Source organism: Sorex araneus, chromosome 9, assembly GCF_027595985.1.
Source record: "Sorex araneus isolate mSorAra2 chromosome 9, mSorAra2.pri, whole genome shotgun sequence".
Classification (NCBI taxonomy): Eukaryota; Metazoa; Chordata; class Mammalia; order Eulipotyphla; family Soricidae; genus Sorex; species Sorex araneus.
Window position 1 is genome coordinate 28,700,031 of NC_073310.1, and position 12,677 is coordinate 28,712,707.

Genomic DNA, 12,677 nt, shown 5'->3' on the forward strand with positions numbered 1-12,677 from the left:
TTCGCCTTGCACGCGGCCGACCCGGGTTCGATTCCTCTGCCCCTCTCGGTGAGCCCGGCAAGTTACGGAGAGTATCTCGCCTGCATGGCAGAGCCTGGCAAGCTACCCATGGTGTATTCGATATGCCAAAAAATAAGTAACAATAAATGTCACAATGGAGACATTACTGGTGCCTGCTGGAGCAAACTGATGAGCAACAGGATGACAGTAACAGTGACAGATCTGTTGACTGGCCGTACAGGACTGCATGCAATGTATTAACAAGAGTGTCTCAACTGGAGTAAATTCTGGAGACCTCATGAGACTGGAAAGCTTTAATGCTTACACAGTGGAAGCCCACGTTAATCTCAGAATGGGGAGGTCAGATTTGTCCTACCCACTATTTGCTTAGAGTTGTCCCCTTTAGTTTGCCTTCCCATCAGTTCCGTCATTCCTCCTTTCTGGGAACGGGGCGGGGTGTGGGGGGGAGGGGACCCACATTCAGCAATGCTCAGGGGTTACTCCTCACTCTGCACTCAGAAGTTACGCCTGGAGGTGCTCAGGGGATCATAAGGATGTCAAGGATCAAACCCAGGTCAGCTGTGTTCAAGGCAAGTGCCTTGCCCACTGTACTATTGCTTTGGCCCTGTGCACCTCCTTTGCAGTAGAATTATGTAAAATGATTTTTCCCTTTGCCCCTAAAAATTTGTGTGTGTGTGTGTGTGTGTGTGCATGCATGCATGCTTCTTTAACTCTTAGAAATAAGGGCTGGAAAGGATTGTTTCTTCCTCTAGTCTCGGCAGGAGTGCTCCCCACAGAACATTTCCTTTAGTTCTTAAAACAAGAAGCATTTCAGCATTCTGGTTTAAAGCCAGTTTCGGCCCACTGTACCACCAAAACACTTCACCAGGTCTGGTGGTCCACATTCCGAACGTGGAGGAGCATCTTGCAGCCAACCCAGTAACCTTGACTTTGAGAGGCAAAGATTAGAATTCTTCTCTGAAAGGACCGGGAACCTTAAGCAACAGGGCAGAGTCGACGTGACTAAAACATACCAACTTCCTCTTTCATAAGTCATCACATGATGAACTACAATTACAATTCCTGCCTTGTCTCTGAGAATTGCAGACGCATTGCCTCACCCCAGAAGCCCTGCTCCTGTGTTTGGAGGCGGCGGCTGTAACTGCTGCAGCAGCCGCTTGGAAAGGTTCCAATTCCAGTCTGCGTGGAGAGGGAGGGTGGTGGGTGGAAGACAAAAACAAAGCTATGTTTACTTAGCATACATCGATAAAACTGCTTCAGAGCTACATGAAAGGCCAGGCAGCATGAAAGACTTTTGATACAATATAAGGAATTGCTGCCCTGGATTCAGTCAGCACCAGGCTTTAACCCCCTTAATTCCGGAACCTTTTATGGCCAGGGAGAGCAGAACTAAAATAGCCTTTTCTTTTTTTTTTTTTTCTCTTTTTTTTCCAGCAAGCATTTCATTAGGGAAGTTACAACAACTCCGTTTTGACATGAAACTGGTAGTATAAAAAGGAACCGCTCTTCCCTTGTTGAAAAGCTCTGGCCTTCCATAATCCTTAGCTGCATTCGGATCTCAGTATTTCTATTTGAGAAGAGAGCTGCAGGTTCTCCCTGGAGGGTCTGACTGTGCCAGCCTGCAGGTAAATGGGCATAATTAGGCCAGGACTTTAACACCAACTTGTTTTTTTCCTAATGTGCTTCAGTCACTGCCAACTGGGGCCATCTCTGGGGGTGGCGGAGATGGCCTCGGCCCACAACACCAGGCACAAAGACTGGGCCTCATTTTCTTTGGCCACAACCTGCAGAGACCTGGGGTGACCTAAACTACTACACCAGCTGCCTCTGGACAGGAGCTGAGGGGTTCTGCTCTCCCCGCTGGAGGAGGACTGACAGGACGGGGCTGGACTGCAGAGCATGGAACAGATGGGGAGAGCTTCACGGCCGGCGAACTTTCTCTGGAAATCCCCCAGACCTGCAGGGTTAACCTGTGAAAACATTTCGGTCTGGCATTACGTTTTTCCATGCGATTTCCGAACAGGTTTTTTCATGTGCTTTAAGCAGCCCTCTCCACTGTGTCTCTGAGGGTGTTTTTCCTCTTCCTTGTGGTTAATCCTTTGAAGCAACCTGGCATTTTCAACAGCAACAACTAGAGAGAAACGTCAGCAGGATTTTTTTTTCTCTCTCTCTCTCCCGCCACCTACCAATCCAGTTGTAGGAAAGATAATATAATTAGTACCCTGTTCTTCCCACACTTAACCAGCTCATTCCAGTCTCCGGGAGAAACGTGGGCCTGTTTTCCAACAAAAGAAATTCCAGAGGCCGCCTCTCCAGAGCTGCAGTGTAAAAGTCCCAACTGAGAGTGACTAAGCCCGTGTCTATTAGTCATTAGGGCTAAGGACCGGCCAAAAGTGATTTTACCATAACACACACTAGCTCCTCCTCCCGATAAAAGTGTGAAACTCAAAAGTTGCAATTCGGCCTGGACGGAGTCGAGCTCTCCAGAGGCTGCCAGCCGTGGCACGGGGCAGCGAGCCGAGGTGGCTCGGTGACTGCACCCCGCCTCCGCACCAGCCAGGCTTGCCTCATCCCGGACTCCGACCCGGGGTGCGAGCAAGCTCCCAACCCCGCAAGGGCGCGGGGTCAGCCGTGAAACGCGCGCCGGAGAGCGCTGGCCCGCACGTCCCTCGAGTCGGCCCGGAGCTCGAGTCCCAAGTTTGGTGCCGCGGGCGGAGCCTCCCGGGCGCGGAGCCGCGGGGGTGGGGAGGGGGCGGAGCCTGCGCGGTGACGCGGCCACGCTGGCTGTCGACCCCGGATCCCTGGAATGTGCATTCGCTCAATGGGGCCGCCAGCGCCAGCCGCGCAGGGTCACGTCCGCGCGGAGCGTGCGCACTCGGTGGCGGCGGCGGCGGCGGCGGCGCACGCGGCCCCGCGCCCAAGTCACGCGCCCGCCAGGCGGACCTACAAAAGGCCCCTTGGGGGGCCTCCGGGACCCTCGCTCCGCTGGGCGGCTGCGGGCCGAGGGGAGCTCGCTGCGTTTGCGTGGGCCTTATCTACCTCCCCCCCACCTCCCGCCCTTACCGCTGGGGTCGCGAGGCAGCGTGTGAACTCGGTCGTGGGCTCGGGACGTCCGAGCACCCTCGCCAGTGCAAGGAGAGCCGTGCTTCCAGGGCTCTCCCGAGACAGAACGAGTGTAAAAGCACGTATCCGAGGGTTTGCACGCTGGTGTCGAGTTCGAATACGCTGAACAAACCCCAACGTGTGCACGCCGCCAACTTAATCCTCCCCACCCCCGTCTCGAACGGCCGAGGTGACCGGTAACCAGGTCACCAAGTGGCTTTGCTTTTCAAAATCGCCCTAACAGAACCCTTTGGCCAGGAGGGGCGGGGTGCTGGCGGAGGAGCGCAGCCAAGTCCTCAGGGTGGCGGGGAGCAAACTGCGCCGGCTGTGCCTGCACGTCCGGGCCCGGCCGCGGCGCTGTGGGGCGGCCGGGCGCCGCGGAGCCGGCTCTCCCAGCCGCGCTCGTTCCCGCGCGCGCGGGGGGAGGAGGGGGAAGCGCGGGGGAGGGCGGGCGCGCGCGCGCGCGAGGGGAGGGGGCCCGCGCAGGCGCCGTGCGAGGCTGTCGAAGAATCAAGTCTGTAGAAGTGGAGCGGGCGCGGCGGCAACAGCAGCAGCGACGGCCGCGGCGGAGCTGCTGAGGCGGGCTGGGCGCTGACGCGGGCGCTGGGAGAGCGGCGACGCCAGGAACTGTGAGAGAGCAGCGGAGCGACCAGGGGGCCGCGCCGCACCCGAGTTCCACGCCGCCCGGCCGCCGCCGCCGCCGCCGCCCCGGCGCGGCATGCCCCGCCGCTCGGGCTGAGCCTGCCCCGGCGGCCGCCCCCTGCCCCCCGCCCCCCCGGCCTCCCCGCCCCCCGGCCCGCACTCGGCGCCGACCGCCACCGCCGCGACCTGCTGCGCTCCCCCGCGCCCGCGCGGCCCGTCTTCGCCCCGGTCTGGAGGCCCGCCGCGGCCCCGGCCGAAGCTCCGCCGCCGCGCCCGCCGCGCCGCGCCGCCCCGCCGCCTGCCCGCGCCGCCCGGAGGGACGTGCTGCCGCGGCTGCAGCCCCTCGCCCCGCGCCCGCCGCCCCTCGTGCACCGGGGGCGCTGCGCGGGCGCCGAACCTTCGCGGGCTTTGCCGCCGCCGCCGCCGCCGCTCCTGCGGCCGCCGCCGCCGCTGGTGGGAGAGACGCGGGCTTGCGGGGGGAGGCGGGCGCGCGTGGTGCCGGCGGGGGGCGGCGGCGCTCCCTCCTCCTCCGGCGCCACCGGCGGCTCGGACATGGCCGCGGCGGTGGCGGTGGCGGCCGCGTCCCGGCGGCAGTCGTGCTACCTGTGTGACCTGCCCCGCATGCCCTGGGCCATGATCTGGGACTTCACCGAGCCCGTGTGCCGCGGCTGCGTCAACTACGAGGGCGCCGACCGCGTCGAGTTCGTCATCGAGACGGCGCGGCAGCTCAAGCGGGCGCACGGCTGCTTCCCGGAAGGCCGCTCGCCGCCGGGCCCCGCGGCCCCGGCCGCCGCCAAGCCCCCGCCGCTCTCGGCCAAGGACCTTCTCCTGCAGCAGCAGCAGCAGCAGCAGCTCGGCCACGGCGGCCCTGAGGCCAGCCCGCGCGCCCCGCAGGCGCTGGAGCGCTACCCGCTGGCGGCCGCCGCCGAACGCCCCCCGCGCCTCGGCTCCGACTTCGCGAGCAGCCGCCCGGCCGCCGGCCTGGCGCAGCCGCCGGCGCCGCAGCCGCCGCCGGTGAACGGCATCCTGGTGCCCAACGGCTTCTCCAAGCTGGAGGAGCCGCCGCCCGAGCTGAACCGCCAGAGCCCGAACCCGCGGCGCGGCCACGCCGTGCCGCCCACCCTGGTGCCGCTCATGAACGGCTCGGCCACGCCGCTGCCCGCCGCGCTCGGCCTCAGCGGCCGCGCCGCCGCCTCGCTCGCCGCCGTCTCGGGGGCCGCGGCCGGCGCCCTGGGCTCGGCCGCGCCCGCCGAACTGAGCGCCCACAAGCGGCCGGCGTCCGTGTCGAGCAGCGCGGCGGGGGAGCACGAGCCGCGCGAGGCGGCGGCCAAGGAGAAGGCGCCGCCGCCTGCCTCGCACCGCGGCCCCGCCGACAGCCTGGCCGCCGCGTCCGGGGCCGCCGAGCTGGGCAGCGAGGGCTCCGGCAAGGGCCGCGGGCCCGCCGAGCAGGACTGGGTCAACCGGCCCAAGACCGTGCGGGACACGCTGCTGGCGCTGCACCAGCACGGCCACTCGGGACCCTTCGAGAGCAAGTTTAAGAAGGAGCCGGCCCTGACTGCAGGCAGGTTGTTGGGTTTCGAGGCCAACGGGGCCAACGGGTCTAAAGCAGGTAGGGGCGGCTGTGGAGCGAGGGGGTGCAGGGAGGGGAGGGGGGGGACCCTCGGGGAGCGCCGAGGAGGGGGTGCACTTTCCATTCACCTTTCTCCCTGGGCCCAGAAACAACAAACACCCAACTTCCTGATCTGCCTGAGGCGGAACCAGTGCTTAGTGGCAACGTGTTCTTGTGCTGAAGCAGCATAACAGAGATGAGTCAGAGCGGGCTGCTAGGCACTGACACAAGGTTTTCCTTTCCCAGCACATTCTTGGTTGGAAGCATGAGGGCACCAATCACCTTTTAACCTGTTGAGGGACTTTAGCATTCATGTGAGCGGTTACAGCTTGCATCCAGGCGTGCACGTGTATGCCAGCACTGCTATCCCTGCCACTTTCCGTGCACTTTTAAGACCAGTATACCCTATCGGAGCCCCAGCAGGCTTGAAATGTTTCCAGTTGCACGTGGACTGGAAACTCGTGCAGTATTTATGGAAAGGAAAATTTGGAACAAATTTCTGTTGCATGTTAGTAAAAGATCCTTTTCAGATGTGCCTATTTTACCTATTTATTCTTATTTTTTTCCTCCTCCCTTTTCCGTTTTTTTCCCCCCCCAGTAGCAAGAACAGCAAGGAAAAGGAAGCCTTCTCCAGAACCAGAAGGTGAAGTCGGCCCCCCTAAGATCAATGGAGAGACGCAGCCATGGCTGTCCACATCCACAGAAGGGCTCAAGATCCCCATTACTCCTACATCTTCTTTTGTGTCTCCACCACCACCCACTGCCTCACCTCATTCCAACCGGACCACACCCCCCGAAGCGGCCCAAAATGGCCAGTCCCCTATGGCAGCCCTAATCTTAGTAGCAGACAATGCAGGGGGCAGTCATTCCTCGAAAGATGCCAACCAGGTTCACTCCACTACCAGGAGGAATAGCAGCAGTCCACCCTCTCCGTCCTCTATGAACCAAAGAAGGCTAGGCCCTAGAGAGGTCGGGGGCCAAGGGGCAGGCAGCACTGGAGGACTGGAGTCAGTGCACCCTGCCAGCCTCCCGGACTCCTCTCTGGCAGCCAGTGCCCCCTTGTGCTGTACCCTCTGCCACGAGCGGCTGGAGGACACCCACTTTGTGCAGTGCCCGTCTGTCCCTTCGCACAAGTTCTGCTTCCCTTGCTCCAGACAAAGCATCAAACAGCAGGGAGCTAGTGGAGAGGTCTATTGTCCCAGTGGGGAAAAATGCCCTCTTGTGGGCTCCAATGTCCCCTGGGCTTTTATGCAAGGGGAAATCGCAACCATCCTTGCTGGAGATGTGAAAGTGAAAAAAGAGAGAGACTCGTGACTTTCCGGTTTCAGAAAAACCCAATGGTTACCCTTAACTAAAACTGCTTGAATTGTATATATATCTCCATATATATATATATATAAATATATATATATATCCAAGACAAGGGAAATGTAGACTTCATAAACATGGCTGTATAATTTTGATTTTTTGAATACATTGTGTTTCTATATTTTTTTGACGACAAAAGGTATGTACTTATAAAGACATTGTTTTCTTTTGTTAATGTTATTAGCATATCTTTGTGCTTTATTATCCTGGTGACAGTTACCGTTCTATGTAGGCTGTGACTTGCGCTGCTTTTTTAGAGCACTTGGCAAATCAGAAATGCTTCTAGCTGTATTTGTATGCACTTACTTTAAAAAGAAAAAAAAAAAGCCAAATACATTTTCTGACGTTGTAAGATTGCCTTACTGTCTGTTATTCCTCCTTATTGCTGGCCCCTTTCTCAGGCTGGAGGCCAATTGGTGGAGAAGGAAAGGAAGTGAGTGAAAGGGGCACTGTTGCAAAGTGGGCATGCCACTAGGGAGTGTCACCAAGTTTATCCCAAAACGTTGTCCTCCTAGAGTAATAGAAAAATATGATTTTGAATCTCTGTTTCGTTCTTCAAGTATAATTGCTGGGATTATTGATGACTGCCTGAGAGTTGCTGCTGAGAGATTTTCAGGATTGTGTAGTGGGGGGAGGGGCATTTTTTTAAGGCGAAAGTTGACCACTGTTCACTGCCCATGTGATCAGTTGTAAAGATTACAAATGCTGCATGCTAGTTGGTTACATAATACCCAATTCAGTGAAGGAAGGCAGTGATCATGGATAGTGGTGTGTACAAGATGGTACAGCCATCTTTGAACAGAGCTGGGCTCTGCAGCGCCACCTCACCTTTTTAAATACCCTAGAGCTGTATGTTGTTGCTGTTGTCTTTTCCTTTGAGAAGAGTCACAAGTTACAGTCCAGGTGAATTTGGAGATAGTGGGATTGGTTCATTTCTGTTTTGGTTTTTTTCTGTGTTTTTTTTTTTTTTAATCATTTACCTGTAGTGCTATTGCTGTTGATACTATCACCTACACCCTGTTTCTAGTGAGTGCTAAATACAGTATGGTACAATGACAGTAACAACGCATGGTGCTGCCAGGACTGCCCATGGGCATATCAGTGACAGCCCAAATGGGGGTGGAGGAAACCTGTGATTTCCTTCTTACATGTTTTTGAAATACCAAGTGAATAATACTTTTTCTGGAAAAAATGATAAACTAGTGAAAATTAAAGGGTTTTACATAATAGACCCCACCTTTCAAAACTATTATTAGAAGCTTTTTGTAAACTAATTTCTTTTGATCACTATTTTGCATCAGTAAAATAATTTTTAAACCAATAAATAATCAGTTATTAGAAATAGTTGTCTCAGTGATATTGGTTTATCTTTTGTGCCGTTTTGATTTAACATCAACAGGAACACTTTTAAATCCTTTTATATTCAGGTGTTTGTAACTTGGCCCCATAATTAGGCTGAATCATGATTTCAAGGTCTACAACTTACGTGTATCGTTCACAACTTCCATTTTAATTAGAAAACAGATTGTTAACCCACTTTGGATTCTTTTTTTAGTTTTTGTTTAATGGTCGAGCTATTAACACTTGAAAATCAGATACTGCACCAAATACAGTATTTTTTGGTAGTGTTTTTAATGAGTGCACCTATATTACTAATGCTGTGCAAATTCATGTTACTGGTCATGTTGTATTACAAACAGACTTGCATGATTAACCAGTTTGTTACACTTTTTTAAATTGGAGTATCTATGACTCAGATCAGACTGGTTTCTCTTATGTAAATGCACACATGCAGAAACAGAGTCCAATTTTACATGCCCATAAAGACGTTTGTAAAGAATTCAACTGTTATGGTCTGTTGTGTAAATGTGTATCTAGGCACTTTATTATAAACTGGAATTTGACCTCATATATGTTACAAGTTGATCAGACATTTGACCTAATTTGTAGTAGCTATCTGTATGTTTTGCGGTCTTAATACAGATAAGCTTTTTCCAAAAAACTAATAAAGAACCATTCTGATATTTTGAATGTCTACCCAGCTGTGGAAAAGACAACCTACTATGGTTTCTCTGTTGCTGGTGTTTTAAGTGGGAGAATATGAAGCTCTAAAGGGCTATGTGTTGAGATTGCTACTATTAAGATCTGCGTGAGTATGAGTGGCCCTCAAGTGGCCTTTGTGGAAGGCTTGCAGCTGGAAAATGCTGATCTGGGTTATTTTTCTGACATTCTTTTATGTTCAGAAGTTAACATATTGGGACATGGGTTTGATCTTTTTGTTGTACCTAATGACAGTGCAGAGATTCTCCACAGCTGGATAAAAGTGTCAGCTACTTTTCAAATCCTAATATTTCAGCTGTGCTTTTAATACTCAAAGTATTAGGGGATGGGGTATTGGAAGTTTTCCCTTTTTTGCTTTAACAGTTTATAGAATTTAACAGATGTACTGTCTTTATGTGGCCTCACATTAAAAGTTATGAGAACGTACGCATGGTTTACAGCTTACTGTATACCTTCCTTGGCCACCAAGTATTTTAAAAATGTGCCACCTTTTAACCTTTACTTTTTTTTAAGTTGAAGGTGATACTTTTTCTATATATGATGAAACTCATGTGAACTGAACTGAGTGCCATCTCATATCAATATTATTTTAAAATCACACTATGGAAATATCACCTGCATTGTCACTTGTCAGATTTATAGTACCTATTTTTTCTTTAACTTTTAGCATTAAATAAAAATAAAATTGGGAGCACTGAACATTTTCTCAGGCCTTTTTGAATTGTTTAAAGTAAGCTTAGATTAACTTTTGTTTAATCACTAATGGCAGAGTGATTGAAAGATGTGTTTAGGGTTAGGATTTGACTGGAATTGGAGAACAGGAGATAAAAAGCAACTGATGGTAGAAAAATAAAATGCTAGGGACTGGGGAGAGGGCAACAGAATAGGAAAACAGATCCAAGAGAAGAGCTGCACAAAGTACAGCCAGGAAGCACTTGCTTATTTTTCAACTTGCAGTAGAGCCAGCCATTCTGCAATAGTGGATTGGAAGAAGGTAATGATGACATTGGAAAGACTGTCAAGACGTAGAGCTGCTATCCAGAAAGCTTTGGAATAAAACAGCTATGTTGGGTCATGACAAATGTATTAAAGAGATTAAGAGGGGGGAAAAAAAACCACACAAAAACCCTTACCATTTAGAAAGCCTTGGGATGAGACCTACTTATAAGAGGTAGCATCAAAATACAAAACTACTGTCTTATATCACATTATAAAAAATTTCCTAGATGTTTGTAGCTTCTATTTTTTTATTGATCAATGGCTTGGCGGACTTGTCTGGGAGAGGAACTTATGAAACTTAAAAAGAGCATGAGGATAGAATATACATAGGTTTATTTCAAATTAACAGCAATATGTTTAGAGTAATATATTTTTACTAGGGGTAGTCTGGTAGCTTGGGGTGTCCATCAGTACCTATTTTGGTAATTTTTACCAGTAGCCTGGTGAAGGCCATCTTTAAGAAACAATAGTCTTTATTTTTAGTGTAATTTGAAATAGTGCAGCTGGCAGAAGTCATTTTTAAATTCAAAAGCTCCTCGAGAAAACTAATGATTACATTTAGTTTTCAGCTTAAAAAAACAAACAAAAAGCCAGACTCTTGATGTGGCAGATGTCTTTGTTTATTCCCTGAAGCAGGGGAAAAGTTAAAGGGAAAATATGGAACTCCTCTTAATTCCTAGACTTTTAAGTTCTTCATTACTCAGAGTTGTTTTGCATATGATTTATAGGCGGGTTTATTTGGTTAGTGAAGAATAAAATGTTTTTCTTCCTGATTCCAAAGGGTATAACGTGGAATCATTCAGAAAAATGTTCAGTTGTGTGTATGCCACTAGAAGTCCTGAGTCACTCTCATTTGCTTGCATTTTCTTCATCATCGGGAACAGTGAGAAGACTGGCCTTTTCTCCCTTAGAGACCCAGGTCAGAGGCATTAATGAATGAATGGAATACATATTCACCCATCATCTCCTGGGGTTTTAGAAGTCAGGAGGGGGGGGGTGCTTTTAACTCCTTCAGTGCCAGTGCCCCTGATTAGGCCTTTCTCAGCAATAGTATTATAATAAATTGATTATGATCAGATAAAAATTATGGCTGTGACATCCCAGATTATAAGATACTTGATCTATTAATTGATATCCTGTATTCAAAAGCAATAAGCCCTCAGGAGTAATTTACAAGGCACAAAAATAAGCAAAACGTTTGTGTATCTAGAGGTCGGAAGATGGAAAGTAACTGGACTTATGGAGTATGGGTTTCTAAATTTCCAGGTAAACCCATAATTAGGGATATATACACTATCCCTGTTTACCTAATCGGACTGTAACCATTTTTGTAACCCAGCAGTTTTTTACCCAGCTCATTTGCTCATGTTAACAAAACTTGATTTTAAATTGATTTAAAAGTTTTCCTTTTGAGGTACAACTTAAAAAAAAAAAAATCCTAGAGTATAGAATCTATATTTGCACTGACTATCACAGAATATGTGATTTTAGTCACTGAACAGCATAAAAACAATCCAAACAAGCCACAGAAAAGGTATTTTAGGACAAAAAAAAGTATATCACTAGCAGGTCCTTAGGATAATTTTGCCATTGGGTTTTAAAACTTACTGAGTTTGAAAAATAAGATCTTAATATCTTAATTAACAACCTTAATAAGAGCAATATAAACAACTTCTGTACTATTTTTAAGTACTGCTTTTGGGGGAAAAGTGTTAAATGGCTCTTTAAAACTCAGTAAAGTCTAACAGTATGTTGGGTACATAAAATTTGTCACAAAATGAGTCATGAAAAAAATCCTCTAGGAGTTGATTTTATCCTAGGTCAGGCAAAGTCTAGAGACTAGACTACAGGATTCTTGCTTAAAATTGCAAGCACTGGTTGAACTCATTCGTGAATGGGCTTTAGAAGTTAAATTGCATAATCTAAAGATCCTTCAGATTCAGCAGAAACCTTTGATGCTGAGATAAGAATCCTGTATAGAGTAATAATGCCTCATTTGGATGTTTCTAAATAAGAGTTTATACTTTAGGGGAAATGAAATATATAATCTGTAGATTCCATCATTGACACTTAGTTCATTCTTTAAATCACTGCCAACAGTTAAAAGATCAAGATGCCCTTGAGGGGACAAACATCTTGTACTACAAGTCTGTCATACTTTGTGTATGTACTCATGTAATAACTTTAGTAAATAAAGTGTTTAGGCCATCACATTTCTTCACTTTTTCAGACAACAGTTCAAATTTTGAACTCTTTATATTTCCAGGAGAAATAAATCGAGGTTCAATATTTTACTGTATCTAGGAGTTTACATTTATTCTAATATATGGAAATTTTATTAAAAGTGAGCTTCAAATTTCTGTTATTTTATTTTATGCTGTGATTAAGCACATTATGCAGAGAAGTGAAATACAGGAATGGGGATTGCCTGGGTCTGAATAAACCAGGATTTCTCTACACACAGCCTTGGCTTTGAGCCCTCTGTGTTCTCCAAAGCCTGAGACTGTTCTAAAATACAGAAAAAGTCTGTTCTGTGCTTTGATTCAAGCTAAAAGCCTCTTATTCCATTTTGTTATTTCTGCCTCTAAACGTCAATTAAATTAGCTATTTTATTTTTTTGGTGATAAAAGATAAAGATTTATTGTACCCCACTTAACAACTGAAATCGGAATTTCACAGGATAGTCACAGTCATTAGCGGAGTTTTGGAACACTGTTCTCTTAATAAGCACCATATGGGTTGCTGGTACTATTATTTAACACCTATTAAGAAGTCACATCATTTGAGGCTTTGAACATCTAAGAGTCTCTAGTTTTCTGGGGGAGCTGACAGCCCTTGCTGCAGGTAGGGAATGAATACTCCTTTGCCTGGTATT

At 49.2% G+C, this 12,677-nt stretch overlaps 1 protein-coding gene across 4 annotated transcripts; it reads left to right on the forward strand.

The window, feature by feature from the left end:
* The first annotated feature begins 4,188 nt into the window (after positions 1-4,188).
* Positions 4,189-8,766, forward strand: IRF2BP2 (interferon regulatory factor 2 binding protein 2). 4 transcript variants are annotated; one of them, XM_055147022.1, is made up of 2 exons: positions 4,189-5,330; positions 5,980-8,766. In XM_055147022.1, the coding sequence occupies exons 1-2, from the start codon at positions 4,318-4,320 to the stop codon at positions 6,686-6,688; spliced, it is 1,722 nt and encodes a 573-aa protein (XP_055002997.1). In that variant the 5' UTR covers positions 4,189-4,317; the 3' UTR covers positions 6,689-8,766. The 4 variants fall into 4 exon arrangements, with proteins under 4 accessions (XP_055002997.1, XP_055002995.1, XP_055002996.1 ...); XM_055147020.1 differs by having other exon boundaries at positions 4,190-5,374; positions 5,976-8,766; XM_055147021.1 differs by having other exon boundaries at positions 4,190-5,326; positions 5,973-8,766.
* Positions 8,767-12,677: the final 3,911 nt, after the last annotated feature.

What these genes read in the sequence shown, in the direction of transcription:
- IRF2BP2 (XM_004620376.2), top strand. Translation starts at nt 4,318, where the DNA reads ATGGCCGCGGCGGTGGCGGTGGCGGCCGCGTCCCGGCGGCAGTCGTGC. An exon ending in GGCCAACGGGTCTAAAGCAG is followed by an intron (nt 5,375 to 5,972) that starts GTAGGGGCGGCT and finishes TTCCCCCCCCAG; the next exon opens with TAGCAAGAACAGCAAGGAAA.